This window comes from Peromyscus eremicus, chromosome 1 (genome assembly GCF_949786415.1).
Source record: "Peromyscus eremicus chromosome 1, PerEre_H2_v1, whole genome shotgun sequence".
In the NCBI taxonomy this organism is placed as follows: domain Eukaryota; kingdom Metazoa; phylum Chordata; class Mammalia; order Rodentia; family Cricetidae; genus Peromyscus; species Peromyscus eremicus.
Window position 1 is genome coordinate 165862399 of NC_081416.1, and position 23081 is coordinate 165885479.

A 23081-nucleotide genomic window follows, 5' to 3' on the forward strand; every position below is an offset into this window, starting at 1 on the left:
TGGCGTGTCTCAATCTCTGGTCTTCAGGGCCCTCCCTTGGCCCCACCTTGTAGGCATGATAGTTACCAAAGCCTCAATGGGGGTTGGAACTTCCAGACCAAAGCTGGAATGGCTACTCACTACAAGGAAGATAGACACAGGCTAGACCCAGAGAGGGGTAGACATAAAAACTCAGAATCACTTCCAGAGGTCTTCAGACAGAGACACCCAGTCAGTATAAGACAGTCAGCTTGGTTCAATAGAGGCATAGGGGTGTTGAGGAAGACACTATGGGAGGTTTCTGAGAGATAAGACGTTTTAGTTGGATTCCCATTGCTGTGATAAAATATTGACCAAAACAAGTTTGGGAATGAAAGGGATTATTTGGCTTATTATGTCCCTCCCCACAAAAAATTCATTATGAAGTGAGGTCTGGGCCAGAATCTGGAGGCAGGAACTTAAGCAGAGTCCAAAGAGGAGCACTGCTTACTGGCTTGCCCCTCATGGCTTGCTCAGCTTGCTTTTTTTTTTTATACAATTCAGAGCTACCTGTCCATGGTTGGTCCTGCCCATATGGGCTGGGCCTTTTCACGTAAATCATCAGTCAAGAAAATGACCCACAGATTTGCCTACAGTCCAGTCTGATTGAGGCAATGCCTCAGTTGAGACTTCATTCTTCCCAGATGACTCTAGCTTGTGTCAAAATTGGAACAAAGAAAACAGCACAGAACAAAAAGAGAGAGAAGCAAAAAGAAAACAAAGAAAGCACAAAATCAGATGATGTAAGGACAAAACCACCAAAGTTAGGGAATCAGGGTTCCTGTCGTGGAACTCCAAGGGTTTCTGAGAGACGGCTGGCACCAGAAAGAAAATACACACAGTGGGAGACAACATGAACTCTAATAGGGAAAGATCAGAGAGAAAGCAGGTATACACATACACAAATACCTAAAGCAGTCAAAAGTCAAGAAGTGAGGCAAGGAAGAAATCAGCTGTCACATAGGGGAGATTACAGAACACAGTGTTCTTCAAAACTGTTATCATAAATGTCAGCCAAGAGTCGTCAAGGCTCTGGAATCCAAGGCCATGGTGTACCTGACCACATGCCCCACATGCTGTTGTCCTCATCATAGCCTTTGCAGATCCATCGCAATCCTCAGCTAAAACAGGCAGACTCTCACACCCATCTCATTTCATCCATCTCTCTGCCCGGTGGTACCTTTGTAAGACAGTTGTACAGTTTCCCAGCGTCCAACTGCATCTAATTGACAATCGAGGGCAAAGATCTCGAAGGCATTGTTCCCCAGAACTCCCTCTGTTTCCAAATAGAGATTAAAGATTATGACTCTTGGGCAGATCAACATAGGCACCAAAAAAAGCCCTGAGTACACCGTGGTGGAGTGAGGGTGACAGGAAGATATTGATGACTGAGATGTTTTTCTTTATATTTCCTGGGATGGAGGATGGCTTTTGGTCTTCATTATGTAATTGCTTCACTGCACCGCCCAGTTTCATCTCCTGATACACACTGTGGCTTCTCTGTGTAACTTGGAAGGAAGAGGAGTACTGTGGGCTGCTCCACAGGCAGACAGGTTCCAGTAGAAGGCCACAGCATTGGAAGACAAATTATCCAAGGACTTTGAATGTACTGGTTAGGAGATAAACTCTGGTATTTAAAATGTTGGATGGTGTGATGGCTATTTATGGTTGACTAATACAGATGGGTTCCATGGTACCAAAGTACCTGAACTTTGATTTTTAGACCAAGTAGTAATGTTGAAGACTGGTGTTATGGATCTAAATAGAATTCAATATTTTGGATCTTCTTAGGATGAGAGATAATGCATAATAATGGATATGGGACACCTCTCCACACATTTCTTACTGTTCTGCATCAGGCATTTAAAAATTATTTTCACCAGGAGGTGGTGGCACACTCAGGAGACAGAGGCAGATGAATCTCTGAGTTTGAGGCCAGCCTGGTCTACAGAGTGATTTCCAGGTCTGTAAGGGCTACACAGATAAATCCTGTCTTGAGAAAACAACTTCTTTCATTCATTCTTTGAAAATTTCATGCATGTATGTGATGCATCTTGAACATACCCACCCCTCACTTCTCTAATTGCCCCCAGTAGCTTCTCCCTTCCAACTTCACATCTTCCTTTTACAATATTTATTTACTTACCCATTTAACCCACTGAGTCCAATTATTGCTGCCCAAATGCACAATAACATGGAATCATCCACTGGCGCATGGAGAACCTACCGGTGGCCATACTTTTAAAGGAAAATGACTCTCCCTTCCCCCAGCAGCCATCAACTTCCCATAACTCCTCAGATAGGGGTGGAGCCTTGGGAACCCCTCCTGATGTGGGAAGTTTTAACCAATTCTTAGTGAGGATGGAGATAGGTAAGAAACTCTGCTCACAGAATGATCTAAAGTAGCATTAGATTTCAGTTTATTACGTATGTAGCAAACAAAAGCAAAAGAACAAATAGCAAGCTGCAAATAAATAAAATACAAAATCAGACACAACATCCCTCAAAAACAACTGCAGTGAGCCCAACTGAACTAGTCTAGCTGGAGTCCCGGTGCAGAGTGATTTTCCCTCAGATAAAGCCTCCATATTTCCATTCCCAGCACAGACACTTAAATTTTTTTGAAATTATTATTTTCTTATTTTATGAATATGGGTGTTTTATCTGCATGTGTCTGTGTATAACATGTATGTAATACCCACAGAAGCCAGAAGGAGGTTTCATATCCCTGAAACTGTAGTTACAGATGGTTGTGAGCCACCTTGTGGGTGCTGGGAATTGAACCCTGGTCCTCTGGAAGAGCAGCCAGTACTCTTAACTGCTGAGCCATCTCTCCAGTTACTCCCCTTCTCCTAAATCACAGGCATTTTTTTTTGGTACCACAGGATTACCAAATAGTGACCTAATTTGTAGTGCTTTGCCTTCTCGATGTTCTCAAGGCTCAGGATGTTAAACATTCTTGGATTGTTTGCTGACATCCGTCGTCCTTGTCACAGTGTTGGGGGTCAGCCTGTTGCAGGACAAGGAGATTTGGAGAACCCTGAGATAAACACATTCGAGTCTGAGACAAGGAAACCCACCTTTCTCCCCGAGTGTGCTCTTAACAAGCAACAACAGCACATGAAAAATTAGCATACTCTACACTGCATTTAGCCCTTAAATGGCTCATGTGTAGTTATTTTGCTAATTTTACCTTGTGGTCTTGTAGCACAATTATCACCATGTCTATTGATACATGATCATACAAGATATGTCAGAGCAGAAGGTAGAGAGACACAGGTTGGTGGGAGAAGTGATACCGTCAACAAATACAGAGACAGTGCTGGGTGACAATACCCAACAGCGGCTAGATTAACAGGCACCTGGTAGATGTAGCATTCATAGAAAGGCAATAAGTAAGGTTTATCCCTGAAACATTTGTAGATGTCTTTGGAGACATTATTCAGTTATTTTGTGACAGATTTTTAGGAGTATAGCTAGTATTCATACAAAAGGTTGACTGATTTTGTACACGGTGGGCCAAAAGTGAAAAGAAAAATAGAGGCTGAAGAGATGGTGCAGGGCTTAAGAACACTCGTTCTCTGCGGAGGCCTGGGGTTCAGTTACCGGTGCCTACACAGCAGCTTCCAACCATTCATAGCTCTAGTTCCAGGGGACCAAATTGACTGCTTGAGCAAACAGAAGTGCCTTTCTGACTGCTGCAGGCACTAGGCATGCACATTGGCATACAAGTACATGCAGGCAAATCGCTCATGCACATAAAATAAATAAATCTGACATTAAAATAAGTTAGTTAACTGTAAAGTCTTCCTGGGAGCCATCTGGAGTCTCTCCTGCCCTGACCAACATTCCCTACACTTAGTTTTTCAGGGTTTTAGACATCTGTCTTTCTTCTTAGTTGGACTTCAGGGTTTCTAGCTTTGCTGCTCTAACTTGAATATTTATTTTAATTCACATATATTTTTAACTATGTAATTTCTTTTAAGTTTTTATTATTCATTTATGTGTATCTATGTGTGTCTGTGCATGTGCCCAAAGAGCTGAGAGTGGTGTCACCTCTCTGAAGCTGGAGTTCCAAGCAGTTGTGTGTCACCTGGGAACTGGACTTGGATTCTTTGAGAGAACAATATGTTGTAGCTAGAGTTTTCCTGCCTGGCCCACAGTCAGGACAAATCTCTCTCACCTGCCAGTCCCACAGCCACTCAGACCCAACCAAGTAAACACAGAGACTTATATTGCTTACAAACTGTATGGCCGTGGCAGGCTTCTTGCTAACTGTTCTTATATCTTAAATTAATCCATTTCTATAAATCTATACCTTGCCACGTGGCTCGTGGCTTACTGGGATCTTCACATGTGGCTTGTCATGGTGGCGGCTGGCAGTGTCTCCCTCTCAGCCTTCCACTTCCCAGAATTCTTCTCCTTGTCCTGCCTATACTTCCTGCCTAGCCAATGGCCAATCAGTGATTTATTTACTGACCAATCAGCAACACATTTGACATACAGACCATCCCACGGCACTTCCCCTTTTCTTTTCTTAAAAAGGAAGGTTTTAACCTTTGCATATCTCCAAAGTCAGCTTGGTATATTTGGGAATTTGGGCGTAGCTTCTCTTACTACTTCCTGCTTGAGGGGGGCGCTGTATCTTATGGGGACATAAAGAATATTTTAGGATTATGGAGTAGTCCATGAGGGTGTATCGTCTGAGCCAGTTGCCTTGAAATGGTTCTGGATGTTGGATCATCTGGGCCATGGTGTCATCGGAGACCTTTCAGGGGGTCTTGGCTGGTCAAACCTGATGTATCTTAATCTGGAACAAATCCATAGCCTCTGGCTTTCTGTGGAAACAAAAGCAGAGCCTCCTTTCCAAAGTAACATATCCTTACATACAAATTTTGAAGTCAAGGTACCTTTAAAATATACATTTTGGCATAACTCAACAGCTTTTGTAATCAAATGTTTTTCTTCAGTTATGAATATCAAAGAGAACATAATCCAGATTCTCTGTGTGGTAGCCATCTTTACGTGGCTTATTTTTTATATTAGCTTGAGCCTATTGCTTTAAACTGCAGCCTTCTAAGCCTGAAATGGCGCTGACACTATGGCTGCTGGCTCCGCCCACTTCAGCTTCCCAACATGGCGGTGGTACATTTTCTGCCAGCTCTGGGAGCCATCAACTCTCAGAAATAGTGGGTCTATGCTTCTATCAAAGCAGCGTGTAGCCCAGAAACCTCTTTTTTTTTTTTTGTACTAGCAAAGGCTAAATCCACCACACAGCTTAATGTGCCACTTGCAGAGGCCTCATTCCTGCCATACTGCAGGTCGAGCATGCACGCCAGGAACCCGCCATAGTAGCTCAAACACGCAGGCTGCCACTAGCTTGAAAGAGACAACTAGGAGCTGTTTTTAGCTCCGTTTTAGAATCTTTTTTTTTCTCAGTTTTTAGGTGGAAACTCTTGCCACCACGTTGGCCGCCATTTGTAGCTAGAGTTTTCCTGCCTGGCCCACAGTCAGGACAAATCTCTCTCACCTGCCAGTCCCACAGCCACTCAGACCCAACCAAGTAAACACAGAAACTTATATTGCTTACAAACTGTATGGCCCTGGCAGGCTTCTTGCTAACTGTTCTTATATCTTAAATTAATCCATTTCTATACATCTATACCTTGCCACGTGGATCGTGGCTTACCGCGATCTTCACATGCGGCTTGTCATGGTGGCAGCTGGCAGTGTCTCCCTCTCAGCCTTCCACTTCCCAGAATTTTTCTCCTTGTCCCGCCTATACTTCCTGCCTAGCCAATGGCCAATCAGTGATTTATTTACTGACCAATCAGCAACACACTTGACATACAGACCATCCCACGGCAATATGTGCTCTCAATCACTGAGCCATCTCTCCAGCCCCCACATAAGTAGTCTTAAAACAATAATTTAAATTTATTCTTTGAAAAATTCATACATCTATACAGTGTGTGTTGATCATATCTACCTCCCACTGCCTCCCTACGGCTCCCCCTTTGGGGACCTTCAACACATCTCTTTCCTAATTTCATGTGGTTTTTAAAAACCTCTGTGCTCAGGGATATGGTCATCTACTGGGGCATGGGCAACCCTCCATTCCCACCCCAAAAAGGTGACTCTCTCTCCCTCAGCAGCCATCAACTTCCTATAGCTTCTCAGCTAAGGGCAGGGCCTTCAGAGCTCCTCCCTCATCCATGCTGGAATCCATATTGTGCAGGTAACCATAGCAATTGTGAGTTCATTTGTGCAATGATTGTATCATGTCTAGAACATAAGATTACACAGCTCTCTTTCTCATTTTTGACTCTAACATGCTTTCCAGCCCTTTCCAGCCCCACTTCTCTGATATTCCCTGAACATTGTGGGTGAGGAGGCTAATGCAGATGACCCATCTGTGGCTGAGCACTCAATAGTCACGTATTCTCAGCACTTTACCAGTTATGAATCTCTACATTAACCACCTCCCACTACAAAAAGTAAGGTTCTCTGAAGGTTCAGAGCAGCACAAATCTATGAGAATAAATATGAGTGTTTAAAAGGCAGTGTGACAATATGAACATTTAGCAAAACAGCAGTAGTTCCCACTCCCAGCCTATGATCTCCCTAGACTTAGTCTTTTGACTGAACTGAATTTGACATGGGGCCTGTGAAAGGCCTCTCAAGGTGTTTCCAGATGGCAAAGGATTACCTTGACTGTCCCTTGCTGATCTACATTCATTAGTCCAATGTCTGCCTTTTCCACATCTTCTGTATATTCCAGAAGGGATGGCATTCTGTTGGGATTATTCTTAGAAAAAAACATTGTTTTTAGGAATGCTCTGTTTACAACTCCTTTTCAGGTGACCTTGTTTACTGCAATTGAAATACCTGGTATTTCAATTTTTTTCAAACCTCTGGAAATTGCCTCTCCTATCCAAGCATCATCATGGTTATGAGATTCAATATTAATTATATCTTGGATCCATTCCTCTAAGGGTGCTGATCTTGCCTTTAATATCCTAAATACCCTTTTGCATTGTGCATTAGATTTTCAAAAGCCAGAAATTCAATTATTATTTGTCTAGCTTTTGAATTTGGTATCATTCTATTTACTGCTGAAGTCAATTTTGGTAAGAAATCAGTGAAGGTTTCTTTTGGGCCCTGTATAACTTAAGTAAACGACTCAGTTTTCTTTCTTACTTCTTCAATTCTGTCCCAAGCATTCAAGGCTGCTACACAGCATAAAACCAGGGTATGGTCATCATATAGAGATTGCCTTTCTACATCAGCATAATCTCCCTCTCCGAGAAGTTGGTCTTGGGAGAGTTCCATACCTCTAGCCCTACTTTGTTGTTCAATGGTCTTAGCCTCATCATTCCACCAGATCCTCCACTGTAATTGAGGACCAGGCTCCAAGACTGCTGTAACCAAGTCTCTCCAGTCTTGAGGGATAGTTCTATTACAGGTTGACCATGAGTTTAACATCTGCTTGACAAAAGGTGAATGAATACCATGAAGACTATTGCTTCCTTGAATCTCCTCAGTTCCACAGGAGAACTGATTAGGTTGGGCTCTTACACAGCTTGGAGGATATCTATCATTTGGAGTTCCTGTAAGGTTACTGGATAAATTAAGGTTGGTTGTTTGAAAACCTTAGGCTGTTCCTTTCTAACCTTATAATGCAATGCTGAGACTGGTTCTCCTTTAACTTCCTCTGTCTGGGTCTGAATATCTCTATGGTCTGTTTTAATAAGTTTTTCTAAAACTTTTATCTTGGAACTCATATTAACCAATTTTTTAATGATAAAACAAAAAGATCAAACAGATAATATTTATAATTGATATTACATAAATACCATGTAAATTATCCTCTGATTTAATTACTCCATCTTCAAACTGTCTAGCGTATTATCATATAGAGACCTAACTACCTCCATTGTAACAGTGTTTCCCATTTTTTTGATGTGGGGAAAAAACTCTCTCTTTTAACTAATTCTTGCCTTTAAGAATTCCCAATTGTCTCACCAAATCTGCTGCTGCTGCTGCTGATTCAAATGACAGTGAAGATGTGGGGCTGACTGCTCTGCATAGAACAGTAGAAGCTCAAGCAGGTTTTCAAGGGAGCTACCTAGTTTGGCAGCCCTCAACAGAGAGCAATGTAAAAGCAACAAAATGGCAAGAATTAGTACATACCTTTTAATAACAACTCTTAATGTAGTGGTCTTGATTCCCCAATCCAAAGTAACAGACAAGAAGACTGGATTATGTAAAAGGGCCTGTAATTATGCTGTTTGTAAGGAACACAACACTATCAAAAACAAAGGGCACTTTAGATTGACAGGCTGGAAAAGAGGCACTCCCAGCAAGTGGAACTAGGAAATAAGCAGACATGGCTTTTCTAATAGCTGACAAAATAAACTTCAAACCCAACCTAATCAGAACCACTCCATATTGACCAGGACAACAGGAAGACATTGAGATTCTAAACATCTAAGTTGGTACTTTTTTTTTTTTTTTTTTTTTTTTTCCCTGAGACAGGGTTTCTCTGTGTAGCTTTTTGCCTTTCCTGGAACTCGCTTTGTAGACCAGGCTGACCTTGAACTCATAGAGATCCGCCTGAGATCTGCCTGGCTCTGCCTCCCGAGTGCTGGGATTAAGGGCGTGTGCCACCACCGCCCGGCTAAGTTGGTACTTTCAGCTTCAGAAAACACATGGGCTATGGTTGTCAGTGCCAAGGCTCCATCTCTCATGTCCTTGAGAGAATCAACAGTCCTTGATTAGCTCTTGTGTAACAGTTTTTTGTTGACTCCGTCCCATTTTCCCTTTCAGGAAAGACTGTATATAAGATGTTATTCTTAATAAGCTTCTTTGGCATAAGATATAGTTTGTGCTGGATCTCCTGACCCCAGCTTTTTTTTTTCTTCAATATTCTTTATCTTCTCATCTCCTGGCCCTTCCTCTTAGGATCCTGTCATTGAAGACTGACCTGCTGGTCCAGGTTATTTTCCTAGATCCTTTTTAACCATCATGATATTGTTTACTTTCCCCCGTGGTCTCTTGGGTGTGTTTAATCTTCTTTTCAGTCTCAAGTGTTCCTTCTGTTACCTTTTGTAGAGCTGGCTTAGTGGCCATAAATCCTTTTAGTCTCTTTTTTATTGCCCTTTAATATGATAACTAGTTTATTGAGTGTCATAGTGGGGTGGCAGATGTGATGTTTCAGAACTTGAAATACATCTTTCCCAGCCCTTCTGACCTTAAAAGTTTCTATTGAATCATCATGTTATCCTTGTTGTAACCACGTCACGAAACCCCTAGAGACTACTAAGGAGCCAGTTTCCAATGCAAGCACACAAGGATCTCTTTATAGTCAGGTTTGAACCAGGGCTGCCCATCAACCTGTGCTCTGACACAGCAGATGGAAGGAAATGCAGTGGTTCAGGTCTCAGGGGTTGGGGGGTTTTAAAGGAAAAAACCACAAGCCAGGAATTACAAGCCTTGGTGGTTTTGGGGATTGGGTAGAAGGGATATGGGGCAAGGTGATTTTTTAAAACTATTGGTCCAGATTTTTGGTGTGAAACCATATTTGAAACTATTGGGTTAGACTTTTGTTGGGGACCCACAACCTGCTGACAGAATTATCTGGATATTTTCAAGGGCCATAAATCGCAGACAGAATGTCTGCAGGAGCATTTGGATCTTGTTAAACTTTACTGCCCTGTATCTGTTTGAGTTGTCATGGCACATTCCTGAGATTTCTGGAACTGAGTACAGCAGGTGGTGTAAGACGGTGGTCCTTTCCCTAAGATGGAGCCTGTAAAGTCAAATCTAGGCCTTTACAATCCTGAGCAGCCTGCTTCTGGGTAAAACATGGCCCTTCTCCCCTGCAGCTTTCAAGGCCTTCTATTGTAGGTGTTTGTGTTTTTGAATATATGATAGAGAAGGCCCTGTCTATTTGACGTTCTGTCTACCTCTTGTAGCTCAATGGGCATGACCTTCTCCATGTGAAGATTTTCCTTCTATGATTTTTATTGAGAGCTTCTGGTAGCAAAAGACCATGGGAGTATACAGCAGTGACAACTAGAGTTCAGAAGGTCAACCTATCAGAACTAAGGGTTCTCTTAGAGGAAACCATTACTCAAGGCGTTATGGAATTACTACCTTTTGAATGAACTGACTGTCTCTTGTAAAATTCTTGTGCAATAACAGCTATGATTCTCCCAATGTACCATGCATTTCCATGTTATGTGTACATATAATCTCATGATTGTATATCAATCTTGGGCACAACTTTCCCTATACATTTGGGGTAATTGGATAACTGGCCCAGGGTGTGTTTATCTCTCATTAACATAAATCTGGCCAGGCTATTCTCTAGACAAAAGTATTTCAGCTAAGATACCTTTTTATCCAAGGACAAATACAGGTAAACATTAGCTCATCTCCCTTACAGATAAGAGAAAAGAACCCTTAAAATTAAATCCTCAACTAGCAATTAAATCTTCAACTCCTTACCTTCACCCTGGATTATTTACACAAGACCCTATCTTAAGAGATTTACTGCTCACATTTCTGGGATGATGTTTTAGCCACCTGCTAGTTACTGAATTAAGATAGTTACTTCCCACTGACCAAAGGAGATTTCTGACAAGGCCAGGCAGGTGATAGGTGCCAAGCTTCATTTCTTGTGCAAATTGTTTTAATTCCTTCTCAGCCAGGTGCTACTTCTAGATTTTTTCCTCAGCAATTACTCTGAGCGAAGGTGCTTTTACTGACCAAATGCTACATGCTCTGATGTAGGTTGCTTAGCAACCAAGCATACATCCCCCTCTACCAGAAAGCAGCTGCAGCCAAGATGAGCTAGGAAAGGGGGTGCTAAAGACAGTTTTACTTTTCTAGTGACTTATTGACGTTTATAAACCCCTAACAGTCTACCTAGCCACTTCCAGGTTATGTTTGAGCACAGAAATTACTTTTTAGAATTCCCTAATTGATCTTAGCCTTTAGTTGACCCTACCAGAGAGCTCCCCTTTAGTCACTCCCCCTTTTGGGTTGTAATTGGAAGCTGACAATTATTGCTTTATGTGCAGATCCTTATCACCTCTCTCTGTGACCCTGAAACTTCAAGCCTCATCTTGCTTTGCCAAAGAATTACTGCTTGTGTATATACCGGTTCCCACACAGCACTTGGAGAATGGATTTAGAAGAACAAAGATGAGGATGGAGATGGAAAGAACTAGATAGAGAAGAGAGAACAGCAGAAGGGATGGGAGCTAAGTGTGAGGACAGAAAAGAACTGTGTAGATTGAATTTTTCTTAGAAGAAAAATTCTTAGAAGAATTTCTTAGAAGAAAAAGTGTGCTTAGATTCGTTTGCTATCCCTCAGGGCAGGCACCTGGGGAGACCTCGGTAGATTTTGTCGATCATATCTTCTTTGCTTTTAGCATGAAATTCCTTCTTGCATGCCAGCCATTTCTAGATCTTTTCATGCGGTCCCAAAGCCTTCTCCAGTTGCCTCACACATTCGCTTCCTTTGTCTAAATCCTCCTTCCCACTGAGCCCTTTCTTCATCAGCTGCTCAAAGCAATGGCTTCATAGCTGAATAAGCATGTCAAATATGGCCTTTATCCTTTGACCGAATTTTAGAGTGAGGTCATTTGGACAACAGGCATGCAGTCTCACAGACCCCAGAAGGCTCCTGTGGAAAGCCACCCTTTCCCCCCAGGGAACTCTTTGTGCCTCATATTTGAGGATGATATTTGATCATTCAGCTGGGTCTAAGCCTTAGGAAAGGTTTGAGCTATCTGCTGCCCTCTTAATGGACCCTTCCCTTCCCAGCAGCCAGTAGCTGCCCATATCTCCTCAGTCTTAACTGTTATATTTAGTTGGTGTATGTTAATTGCCCACAGTTTCTGGCTTTATAAAGACTATTCCTTTCAAGTAGTATATCATGCATCAGCCATATTGACCCCCGTTAACCTTGTTTCTCTTTCCTCTCCCTCCCCTCCTCTAGTGTCCGTCCCTCCCCTGAGACTCCCTCTTCATTTGTGTAATATACAGCCTTCCTTTCTCTCCTACTGTCTGTCCATCAAGAAGGAAAGCTCCTTGCCCTTAGCTGCAGTGAGTCAGGGAAGATAGGAGGGAGACCCTCCTCCCATGCCTGGAAAAACAAACACCTTTCTCCTTTCTCTATTTCTCAAAGGAGAGGCCTTAACAACAAAAACTAATGAGAATATGGCATATTCTAGAACAGCTCAGAGTGAAGTAAAGAAGCAGACCACTGCCATGTGGTCCAGGGCTCTGTGGGAGTCACATGAGCTGAACAGTCCGCGGCCATGTCCGGGCACTTTTCATACTTGATCTGAGGAGACATATATTGCTCCTTACCGCAGAAACTGAAGCCATTGACCACACTGCTTCCCACAGCCAAGGACAGGTTTGTGGTCAATCATTTCCCTCCCATGACTGTCTTTTTTTTTTTTTTTTTTTAAAGATTTTTATTTATTATTTATACAATGTTCTGCCTGCATGTATGCCTGCAAGCCAGAAGAGGGCACCAGATCTCATCACAGATGGTTGTGAGCCACCATGTGGTTGCTGGGAATTGAACTCAGGACCTCTGGAAGAGCAGCCAGTGCTCTTAACCTCTGAGCCATCTCTCGAGCCCCCATGACTGTCTTTTGTGACCAATCTGGAGCTGTGTTCTCAGGATGCTGAATTGTAACTTGTCAGAGAGCCATGTCTCTTCCACCCTACTCGCCCCTCCCCACCACTCACCCAGAGTAGTCAGTCTAGTTCTTAATGACAGATCTTAAGAGAGCTCCTGAACATATACCTCTCTGCAAGACAAAGAATGCGATTCATTTCTTCTCTAAAGTTAGCTTGTTACGCAAGAAAAACCTCTTTCAGAGCAAATTCCCATGCAGAATTTAAAGGCTGTGAGAACCATGGTTCCCTTCTGCAGTTATGGCCATCAGTCTGTCCTCAGCTGGGGTGCCTGCAGTCTCTGGGGGGGGGGGTACTCTGAGCTCCTGTCACTGCCCTGCTGGGTACCCAGGTTGGAAGGGAATTTCTCTTAGTTTGCTGAGTTGCCTTCCTGCTTCTCCTTTTTCTCATCCTGTTAAGTTTTTCATCTCCTCGTTATTTCTTTGGAATATGGCTTCTCCTTTGCTGTTGTGGTTATGCAGGTTTGGCGGGAGGAAAGGGAAGGGGGAAATGATGTTAGAATATTATAATCTCAAAAAAATAAAAGAACTGATTTGTAAAAAGAAAAAAACATGTTATTGTGATGAATCTTTTTGACCCATGGGAAAATTTTAAAAAGAGCATTTCTGAACCTGAGCATTCTTTGAATGTCAGGCCATGAATTTACCTATACCTCTGCTCTGGCTGTTCTCATTCCGTAAGTTTGTATATATTTATTTTTATTCCATTATCTAAGTATTTTATGACTTGCCATATGATTTCTTTGAATCACTGTTATATAAGTCTGCATTGTTTTTGTTGGTGTGACTTAGCCATTGAGTAATTTAGACATGTATCAAAACATCAATTGTACTCTATTAATGCATATATAATATATATATATATATATATATATATATATATATATATATATATATATTAAAAGGCTTGTTTTTAAATTGGGTGTATTTGTGTGTGTCTCTGTGTGTAAATGTGCGTAAGCATGCAGGTGCCCATGGAATCTAGAAGAGAGAGTTGGATCCCCTGGGGCTAGAGATGTAAGTGGCTTTGAGCTCTTAGACATGTGTGCTGGGAACTCAATTCAAGTCCTCTGCAAGAGCAGTCTGTGCTTTTAAGCCTAAGCTGTATCTCCAGCTCCTGATATGCATAATTTTTATTTGCCAGGGAAAGAAAAAAGCAAGCATATTTTAACAAGCATGTTTCTTAATCTTCCCATCCTTGCAGCTCTTGTAGTTTGATTTTGCTATTGATTTCTGGCTGCATTTCACTTGGTTCATCAGAGTTGCTCTGGTTAACCTAATATTTATAAAGTGATTGAAATTTTTGTACCCTGACATGTGGCTTATCCCAAAGAATGGTCCAAGTGAACTTTGGCAGGATGTGTGCTCTGCTGCTGTCCAGTGGAACATGGTTGGTTATAACACGCCTTGACTCAGCAAACTGGGTCATGTCTTTGTGAGTTTTAACATTTTTCCCCCCAACATTTTGTTAGGGTTTGTTAGTTTTTTCTTTCCCTCCCTTTCAGACAAAGGCTTGCTAGCCACTGTCCCTTCTCCTGAAGGTGTGTCTCATTGCTAAAATTGAGCTAGCCCCGCCCCTTGTGAGTGTACATTTTCGTATGTGCATACCGGTGTCTGTGCACGTGTGTGTAGAGTTTAGAAGTCATCACTGCATGTCTTCTTCAGTGTCTCTCTACTTTGTTTTTTGAGATAAGATCTCTAATCAAATCCAAAGTTCATGATTTGGCCTTCAACCTCCTCCCAGCATTATGGTGACAAGCATGTGCCACCAGGCCTGACTTTCAGTGGGGGCTGGGGATCCAAACTCAGGTCCTCCTGTTTGTTTGGCAAGCACTTTTCCAACTGAGCCATCTCCCCCAACCCCCTTTCCCTCTTTATTCTTCTGCAGCTTGTAGGATTGAAGTTTGCCACCAGGGAGGGCTTGAAATGCAGTTCCCAAAGATGTCATCTCCATGTCCTGATAACCTCGCTCCCTCTTGGGTCTGCCTGATACTGACGTCATAAAAATAAGAAGAGATACCCGGAAAATAAGAAGAGATACCCGGCTGGTGTTGCTGTCGAGATTGGGCATTGCTCAGCCATCCACTCAACAGATTTATACTAGTGCATACGCTTTTAAAACTCTTAACTGGCTCTGATCTCAGAGGTGTAAGCAAACACTTGGCCTTGGGAAACTAACTTGGGGCAGAAGATGTGGTTGTGCGCATCCCAAGGAAACCCTGCAATGCGCACTTACACGCACATCCACGAATCAGCACACTCTCATGTCAGCTTCCTGGCCGTCTCTGAAAATGTCTTTCTCCACCACAGATCTCGTGAAGAGGCCCGATTCCAGTTCTCCAGATGGATTCTGAGTCAGACGCAATGACTTTAACTAACAAGGCATGGGTGATGATGCCCTGGTTATCAATTCCTCGAAAGTGGATCAAAGTGTGGGTGAGTGAATGGTGAAGCCAGGTTGGCTGCCCACCCGAAGTTCTGGATTACCTCTGGACAGGATGATGTGGCAATAGAATGAGCTCTCGTTTTATCTGAAGGGTGGTGATATTTGAAAATCTACCCAAGGCCAATGCACACAGATATTCGTCCAAGTATTATTGAGCTCTTGGAATTGGTGAGACTTCAGTAAACTTAGACTAAGGAAACATTATAACTCAAGAATATATCTCACTAGTAAAATGGACATGAACTCTCTTTCCTTTCCATGTATGAGCATTAAGTGGGATCTCAAGACCCTTTAGCATAAACTTGACAAAGAATACTTAGTTTATAAATAATGTCTACTTTATTATTATTATTATTACTACTACTACTACTATTCACAACATAGTATAAATTTCTCCTTTCTCTCGCTCTACCTTTGAAATGGCAGTCTCCCTTCAGCAAGTCTATTCACGTCCTCTGTCTCTCCTGCCCCTCTGACCCCTCCTAAGTCCCCAGGCCCCCACTAGCCTGGTCTTCATCCTTCCCTTTACCCTCATCCAGCCCTGGCTTAACGAGACAAGAAACTCATGGTGTAGTTTGGTGGGATCGTGGCAAAGCCCACGAGTCTAGGGGACACATCAATGTCCTGGGGTGCCTGTGCGGATCTGAAACGGAAGTTCTGCAAGATGTTCGTGAGGAAGAGAAAGAGCTCCATTCTAGCCAGTCCTTCTCCGAAGCAGTACCGCTTTCCTAAAGAGAGGAGATAGAGGAAGGTGAAGCCAGTTCTTGACGTCACCCACGTGGCAAATCCCTGCCTGCGTTCTCCGTGGGAGGAAGGGCTAAGACCTTTAAGGAAGGCTCTAACGTCTGAGCCTCAGTTTCCCTCATACTTGTGGAAGGTTGATCCACGCTAGGCTGCAACAATGAGAAATGTGGATTGCCTTCCCTACAGAGGAAGTCTGGCTTCTCCAGCATGGCTGCCGTATAGCCACATCCTTTCTTTTCTTTCTTTTTTGTTTTTTTTTTGAGACAGGGCTTCTCTGTGTCGCCCTGGTTGTCCTGGAACTCTCTCTGTAGACCAGGCTGGCCTTGAACTCACAGAGATCCTTCTGTCTCTGCCTCCTGAGTGCTGGGATTAAAGGCAAGCACCACCACGCCCAGCTGCCACAGTCTTTCTAAGAACTGGTTGTTGGACCTGAGAAAGATCTCTGACTTAGTTTGAGATTTCATTGCCCCTCATCTACCACTACAATTTGAACATCACTTTTCCAGGGTCCAGATACATGGTGCTTGGGAATTATGGGAGTTGCAGCCGAGTGGCTGAGGGTTTGAGCCAAGAGAATCTTCCAAGATGAAGAGATATTTGGTTTCATCAGAGGGAAGCTGTGGGTGAGGTGTTTCTGTTGGTGTGAGCAGTGGTCTGGCACTACATGGTGACTTCTTACCTATGGAAAAGGGCACAAACGCATCATTCTTCTTAAACTGCCCCTTGTCATCCAGGAAGTGCTTTGGGTTGAAGTCTTTGGGGTTGGAGAAGAACTTGGGGTCCCTCAGCACAGAGCCCAGCATAGGAAACACTTCAGTGCCCTGCCGGTGAGGAAGATTTGATAAGGTAGATTTGGATGAGTGCCCTGTTGGCCCATAGGGGTTAGAGGGGTAAGTTAGGGTATCCCAGGTGAAGATAAAGATAAATATGTGAGTTGGGGGGGCTTTGAGGGAGGGGTTTTGAGGAATGTGAGGTCATTATCCTTGAGACAGGAGGTGTGGGCTCATATTATATGAGACAGGGTGAGTAAGTGACATGAGGCCTGTCTTCTGGGGCGGGAGATTGAAGGATGTGCACTTCATGTCTCTCAAGTCAAGAACTAGAGTGTATTGGATTTATGTACCCCTAAACAGGATCCATGGCAGACATGTGACTCCTGCCCCTGACAGAAGATCTAGGTAAATTAAGTTTATATGTCTTGAGACTTGATGTTTGGGAGGCACGGAGTTGAAACTCCTGGGTCAGAAAGTCTAAGAGAAAATCAAGATGTAGGAAGGAGACTCTACATAGGAGGGTGGAGAGGTGTACTGGCAGAGAAAGCCTGTCGCTGAGAAAGTGAGAGAGGGTTGGGTGGTTTCTAATGAGGAGGAGGACCTGCAGGCCCATGAAGAGAGTTGGCGATCACTATAGGCTGGTGAGTCAGCACCTTGGGGATGAGGAAGTCCCGGAACTTGGTGTCCTTGGTGACCCTGCGAGCCAGGCCCATGGGGATCATGTCTCCAAATCTCTGAATCTCATGGATCACAGCCTCTGTGTAGGGCATCTTCAAGCGGTCCTCATATTTGGGTTGCCGGTTCTTGCCAATCACTCTGTCAATCTCCTCGTGGACTTTGGCTGAGAAGAAGAGAGATGTGTTTAGGGGTCCAAGAACCTCATTCTAGGGATGATAGTGCAAAAATGTAGAACTGGGTGGAGGCCTTGAAACAGTGTCAATCATCGTCAGTACATGCAAGTCATCCGCATTGTTGGAAGAGGTTCTTGTGATCATACCAGAATTATGTGAGAATTGTGAGGAAGGAGATTTAGGCAGGGTCTGGGGGATCAGGAAGTGGTTCCTTTGAAGTTCAGATGAGCAACACACCAGTTGATTGAACAACTAGAGCCCAGTGCCCATCAGCTCTCTCTCTGTCTCTGCAGAGCAAGGAATAGCTATCTGAGAGTCTGTTTTCTTGAGAGAGGTAGGGGATATTGTGGAGATCAGAGAAGCGAATTTAGAATCTACGACACACAGTCCCCCTTCCCATTCCTTGCAGCCTTACCCTCCACATCTGGGTGCTTCATGAGCAACAGAAAGCCATAGCGTAGGGTTGTGCTGACGGTCTCTGTGCCGGCAAAGAAGAGATTCAGTGTAGTCATCACCAAGTTTTTCATGTAGAACTCTGTGTTGGGGTTCTTCTTCTCCTGCAGGGAGGGAAAGATTCAAGTCCAACCCACTCCTTATGCTCTTGGTGTCCTTCTGTTTTGTCCAAACTTCCCCCCACCTGAATTCACTTCTCTTTGGCCCAGACCTGAGGTGCGAAGAGGGATCCTGGCTATGCCAGGTTCTCTCCAGTTTCAGACCTTTGGAAAGGATCCAGTACCCTAATCTAGTGCTCTTCTGTCATTTATGACTTAGTTAATTGTCTGATCTCTAATGACCAATTTAGTGGTCAGTTTTTTATTTGTTTGTTTGTTTTTTGAGGCAGGGTTTCTCTGTGTAGCTTTGGAGCCTGTCCTGGAACTCAGTCTGTAGACCAGGCTGGCATTGAACTCACAGAGATCCGTGTGCCTCTGCCTCCCTAGTGCTGGGATTAAAGGCGTGCGCCACCGCCGCCGCCGCTGCCGCCGCCGCCGCCACCGCCGCCACCACCACCACCACCACCACCACCACCCAGATTACTTGTCAGTTTTTAAATGGTAGAAATATTTAGGAAGGAAAGGCTGGGGCCAGGACATCATGATGGAGGGAGTCAGTGAAAACTAGAGACGGTTTTTCTGAGACAGACACAGAGCTTTTTAAAAATTATTTTTCTGTGCCTGGGTGTTTTGCCCACATGTGTGTCAGAGCACTATGCGTGTTCAGTAACCACAGAGGCCAGAAGACACATCAGGCGGCTTCGAATCCACTGCGACTGGAATCTCATGGTGGTGAACTGCAATATGGATGCTGGGAGTTGAACCCCAGTGCTCTGAAAGAGCAGCCAGTGCTCATAACCACTGAGCCAGGGATTTTAGGCGATGAGATCCTATTTGTTAATTATAAACCTTAATATTTCCTAGAGGAATCCCATCCCTCAGTCCTTTGCACTTCAGACAACATGAAGTTCCATCTTGGCCAGATGCCACACGCTGGGAATCCCAGTCTCCAGAGAGCAGATCCAGGAGGACTACCACAGGTTGGAGGCTAGCCTGGACTACACACAAGTTTCAGGCCAGTCAGGGCTACATAGCAAGATCCTATCTCAAAGCCACCGATGACAAAATCTCCATCTTTGTTCCGAACAGATGGGAGAAGGTCACGCTAAAGCTCAGATCATACAGATGCAAATGGCAACGAAGACAGGCAAAGGCAAATGGTGTGTCAGCTGAAAGCACCAGCCTCAGTCAGTGAGGTGGGATGCACAGCCTCCTTGCTGTGCCATCAGACAGTCACCTATATCTGCAGAGCTGCAGCCTCCTCATTTGTAAAATGGGAGTCGAAATGCAACCTCACTCAAGAGTTGTGGGTGCTAACTAATGAATAAAACTACACCTTTAAAACAGTGCCAGGAACATGGCAGCCCTGTACACTGGCTGCTACCTCAGCCTGTACGCCCTCCCGAGAATAAGGGAGTAGTGGATGGGACAGTGATGTTGAATGAGGTTTATAACGAGCAGACCGATGAGTGGTTCTCTGTTAACTCCCCCCTCCCCATGCTTGATTTCATCCTACTTGGCTTTGAACCTCCCATCCTGCTCCCTGTCTTCTGGGTTTACCTCCAGCATGCGGATGAGGAAGGAGTCAATGAAGTCCCTTGGGGAATTGGGATCCAGGGTGCGCTGGTTCTGTTCCACCTTCTTGGCTATGAAGTCCTCCAGCCCCTGCAGTTCCTTAAAGGCTTGTTGCTGTGACCCTGGCAGGTGCTTCATCACGGAGGAGAACATCTCGTAGAGCTGATGGTGGGAAGGGAATGAGAAACCAAGGCAGTTGTCATTGGACAAAAGATGAGGGACATTCACATCTCCTGTCCAGGAGTTTAGGCATCCAGGTGGGGCTGTGTGGCAACAGAGTTTTCTTATAGTTCAATCGTGAGGGCTATTGTTCAAGGTTTTAAATGAGATGGATTTGGGAACACATGCAGGTTTAGGGTATTCGGGTGAGGCTGGGGTGGGAGGCAGCCAGTTGTTGGTAGGAGTTGCCGATGTAGATGTTTAGGTGGTTGGGTAACTTGAGACAGCTATTCATATACTAACGGGATTTGGATTGGTGAGTTTTAACAGGCATTCCAACATTAAATTAGTGCTGGATAGTCACAATAGATAAATTATGCAATCAACCTGAATGTCCAAAAACAGTGCAATGGAAAAGGAAAATGTGATCTATATACACAGCTGAATTATTTTTCGACCATTAAAAACAAAGTTACAGCATTTTCGGGAAAATGGGTTCAACTGGAGATAATCATATTAAGCAAATTTAATGAGTCTTAGCGAGAGAACTCATGCATTTTTTCCATTTATGGTACAGATACGTTAAATCTGTGTACATATGTACATGTATATCTTGGAAGTGGAAGAAAAACGGTTTCAGGGGACAGAGAGGACTAAAGGAGGAGGAGGTGTGGGAAAAGGGGAGGTAGGGGATATGGGGGTGAATAGGCTCAATACACAATATACGCTGGTTTAAAAAATAAAAAAAATAAGTATTTTGAAGTAGTGCTGATATTCACATATCCACCTGCATTGTTAATCCAACGGCTGCACAAAGGGCCCTACTTAGGTGTGTGAGTGAACTGTGTTGGAAGACCCTTAACTGGGGTGTTTGAGGGGCATTCTGTGCAGACATTTTGCTATTTCCGTGGCTGAGTAAGTGGTACTCATCTACATAGTCCAGTGTGCTGGCTCCGAACATTTTGCAGACGACATGTGATTTGAGTGACCTGGATTTTGCAGCATCTGACAACTGGGAACTGAAGGGGGCTAGTGTATTCAGCGGGCCCTCCTGTAGCGACCTCATGCTAGAGAGTAAAATGAATTGTGATGGTAACGCACGCCCAGCTGAGACAGCTCTGTGTGTGTGTGTACACTGCTGGCTTTGATTTCTGCCACAGCGGTATATTGACATCTGTTCTGGCCCAAATGTCGGGCTACTTTGAAGGTCCCTGGTGGAAGGAGGCTGGCAGTTTGGTAGTGAGCTGGCAGCTGTGGTCTGCGGGTGGTAGGACAAGGCTGAAACGGGTTACCTGCCCCGTGGAGGTAGCCGTGAACTGGAAGCTTCCCAGCATCATCCTCAGCAGTGACAGGAACTCTTTGTCCTCATAGTCAAAGCGGTCCCCGAAAACGATGGAGCTAATGACGTTGGAGACTGTTCTGCTCAGGTAGAAGGTGGGGTCAATGAGAGCACCTATGGGTGGGGAGGGGGAAGGAGATGGAGACGTTGGAACTCGGAAAAAAGCCTCACGGGGTGATAGCATCAGATACTTTGAATCAGAGAATTCAAAATGAGCACCGGCTGCAGTGCGGAGTCCGCCAAAACCCGGGCACAAGGACCCACAGCGGGGACCAGGGCGCTCTTTCCTGGCTTAGTTCCCATCCTGGATCATAGTGCTGCTTTTCCTATGGTATCTTCCCCTTGGTCGGTCCTGAGAACTTGCAGGGCTCTGCTTACCGTTTGTCTTCCGGAATGCCTCCAGGAGAAAGCCAGCCTCCTCTTGGATGCGCTCCTCGATGCCACGCTTGCCCACGCCAAAGTCCCGCAGCGTGGCGATGGAAAAGCGCCGCAGCTGCTTGGCGCGCTCGCCGCTGCTGAAGGCTACTCCTGGGAAGGTGAGTGAGGGACAGGGAGAAGTCAGAGAAGAGGGGCGTGGCTGGCCACTGACCACCTTTGCGCTGTTCCCCAAGAGGAGAAAGATGCACACAGACGGTGCCACAAAACTACGGATAAAAAAGAGAGCAAGTCAGAGGACAGTAGAAAGAGGGAGACAGAAGGACAGATGCAAGAGGCGCAGAGACAGAGGGACAGGGCAGAGGCGGGAGAAGGGAGACTGTGGAGATCTGTGGGTGGATACAGTTGTGAAAGATTTATAATTGAGCTAGGGAAGAGAGGGAAATAGGGAGAGAGACACAAAGAGAGTCTGGGAAGGGTTGTTGTCGGGAGATTGGACTTGGGAACAGATGTTCTGACAGTGGAGGAAGAAAGCAGCGGAGAGGAAGAGAGACAGTATCACCGGCAATCACAGAAGCTAAGAATGATGGTGTGGGGTGGGGGGAAAGCTTTCAGAGCCTTCAGAGCCTTCAGAGGATTTGGTTAGAGGAATCCCAAGGCGCAAGAGGAGGCATGGGTGGTGGATCAGGATACACATGCAGAAAGAGACCGGGAGATTAGGACGCAACGGGTCCAGACCTGACACAGCAGGAGGCACCAATGTGAGAAGATAGCCTTGAAGGGACAAGGCTGAGGAAAATGATGCCTTCTAAATGTCCCCTGCCACGTTCCCCTCTATCTTGTCCCCCTCACCATAGCCTTTGAAGAGCCAGTCAAAGGTGGCCTGCTCGCCACGCCCACTGAATTCCTCAGCTTGATCTACCAGAGCCTCCTTGACAGCTTCCTGTCCGCATAGTACCACAATTCGGCGAGGCCCCAGGTGGATGGTGAACACAGGGCCGTAGCGTTCGCTGATCTGATGGAGATGGATGAGTGGGGTTAGAGGGGAGGGGTCAGACCTTGATGTCAGGTCTGGGATTCATTTCTCTGGAGTTCTAACAGCTATCAGATGGGATGTCCCAAGACGTGATCTCACATGCCTAGGAATTGGTTGCTAATTCGTCACAATTCCCCCGGCCTAAAATTGTACTCCCGCCTGGTCGATACCCTACCACAAAGCTTCAATCAAAATTGGGCATCCCTCCATGCCCCCGTTCTACCCATCTCCCTGCTCAGTGGCACCTTCATGAGGGAGTTGTACATCTGCTCTGTGTTCAGCTGAAGGTAGTTCCCGATGAAGGGCAATGGGGTGGGTCCTGGAGGCAGCTTCCCTGAGAGCTTCCTCTGCTTCCAGACAGACATCAAGACCAGGACAATGAGGAAGGCCAGCACGGTCACCAGGAGCAGTCCAGAGGCCAGCATGGTGGTGATGAGGGTGACAGACAGACAGATGGTGATAGCTGAATTAGTTTGCTTTTATATATCCTGA

At 44.8% G+C, this 23081-nt stretch overlaps 1 protein-coding gene across 1 annotated transcript; it reads right to left on the reverse strand.

Moving 5' to 3' along the window:
• Positions 1–15535: 15535 nt before the first annotated feature.
• On the reverse strand, positions 15536–23022 carry LOC131902477 (cytochrome P450 2A3). Its single transcript, XM_059253476.1, has 9 exons — positions 22835–23022; positions 22406–22568; positions 21557–21706; positions 21132–21292; positions 19666–19842; positions 17970–18111; positions 17357–17544; positions 16610–16751; positions 15536–15914 (listed from the first exon to the last, which is right to left on the reverse strand). Exons 1-9 carry the CDS (start codon positions 23012–23014, stop codon positions 15733–15735), a joined length of 1485 nt encoding a protein of 494 aa, XP_059109459.1. The 5' UTR covers positions 23015–23022; the 3' UTR covers positions 15536–15732.
• Between the last annotated feature and the right edge of the window lie 59 nt (positions 23023–23081).

Coding starts and splice junctions, on each gene's coding strand:
- LOC131902477 (XM_059253476.1), bottom strand. CDS start 23,014: ATGCTGGCCTCTGGACTGCTCCTGGTGACCGTGCTGGCCTTCCTCATT. Junction 18,112..19,665: donor TCCTCATCCGCATGCTGGAG/GTAAACCCAGAA, acceptor CCCTCCCTGCAG/GAGAAGAAGAACCCCAACAC. Junction 17,545..17,969: donor GAAGCACCCAGATGTGGAGG/GTAAGGCTGCAA, acceptor TCTTCTTCTCAG/CCAAAGTCCACGAGGAGATT.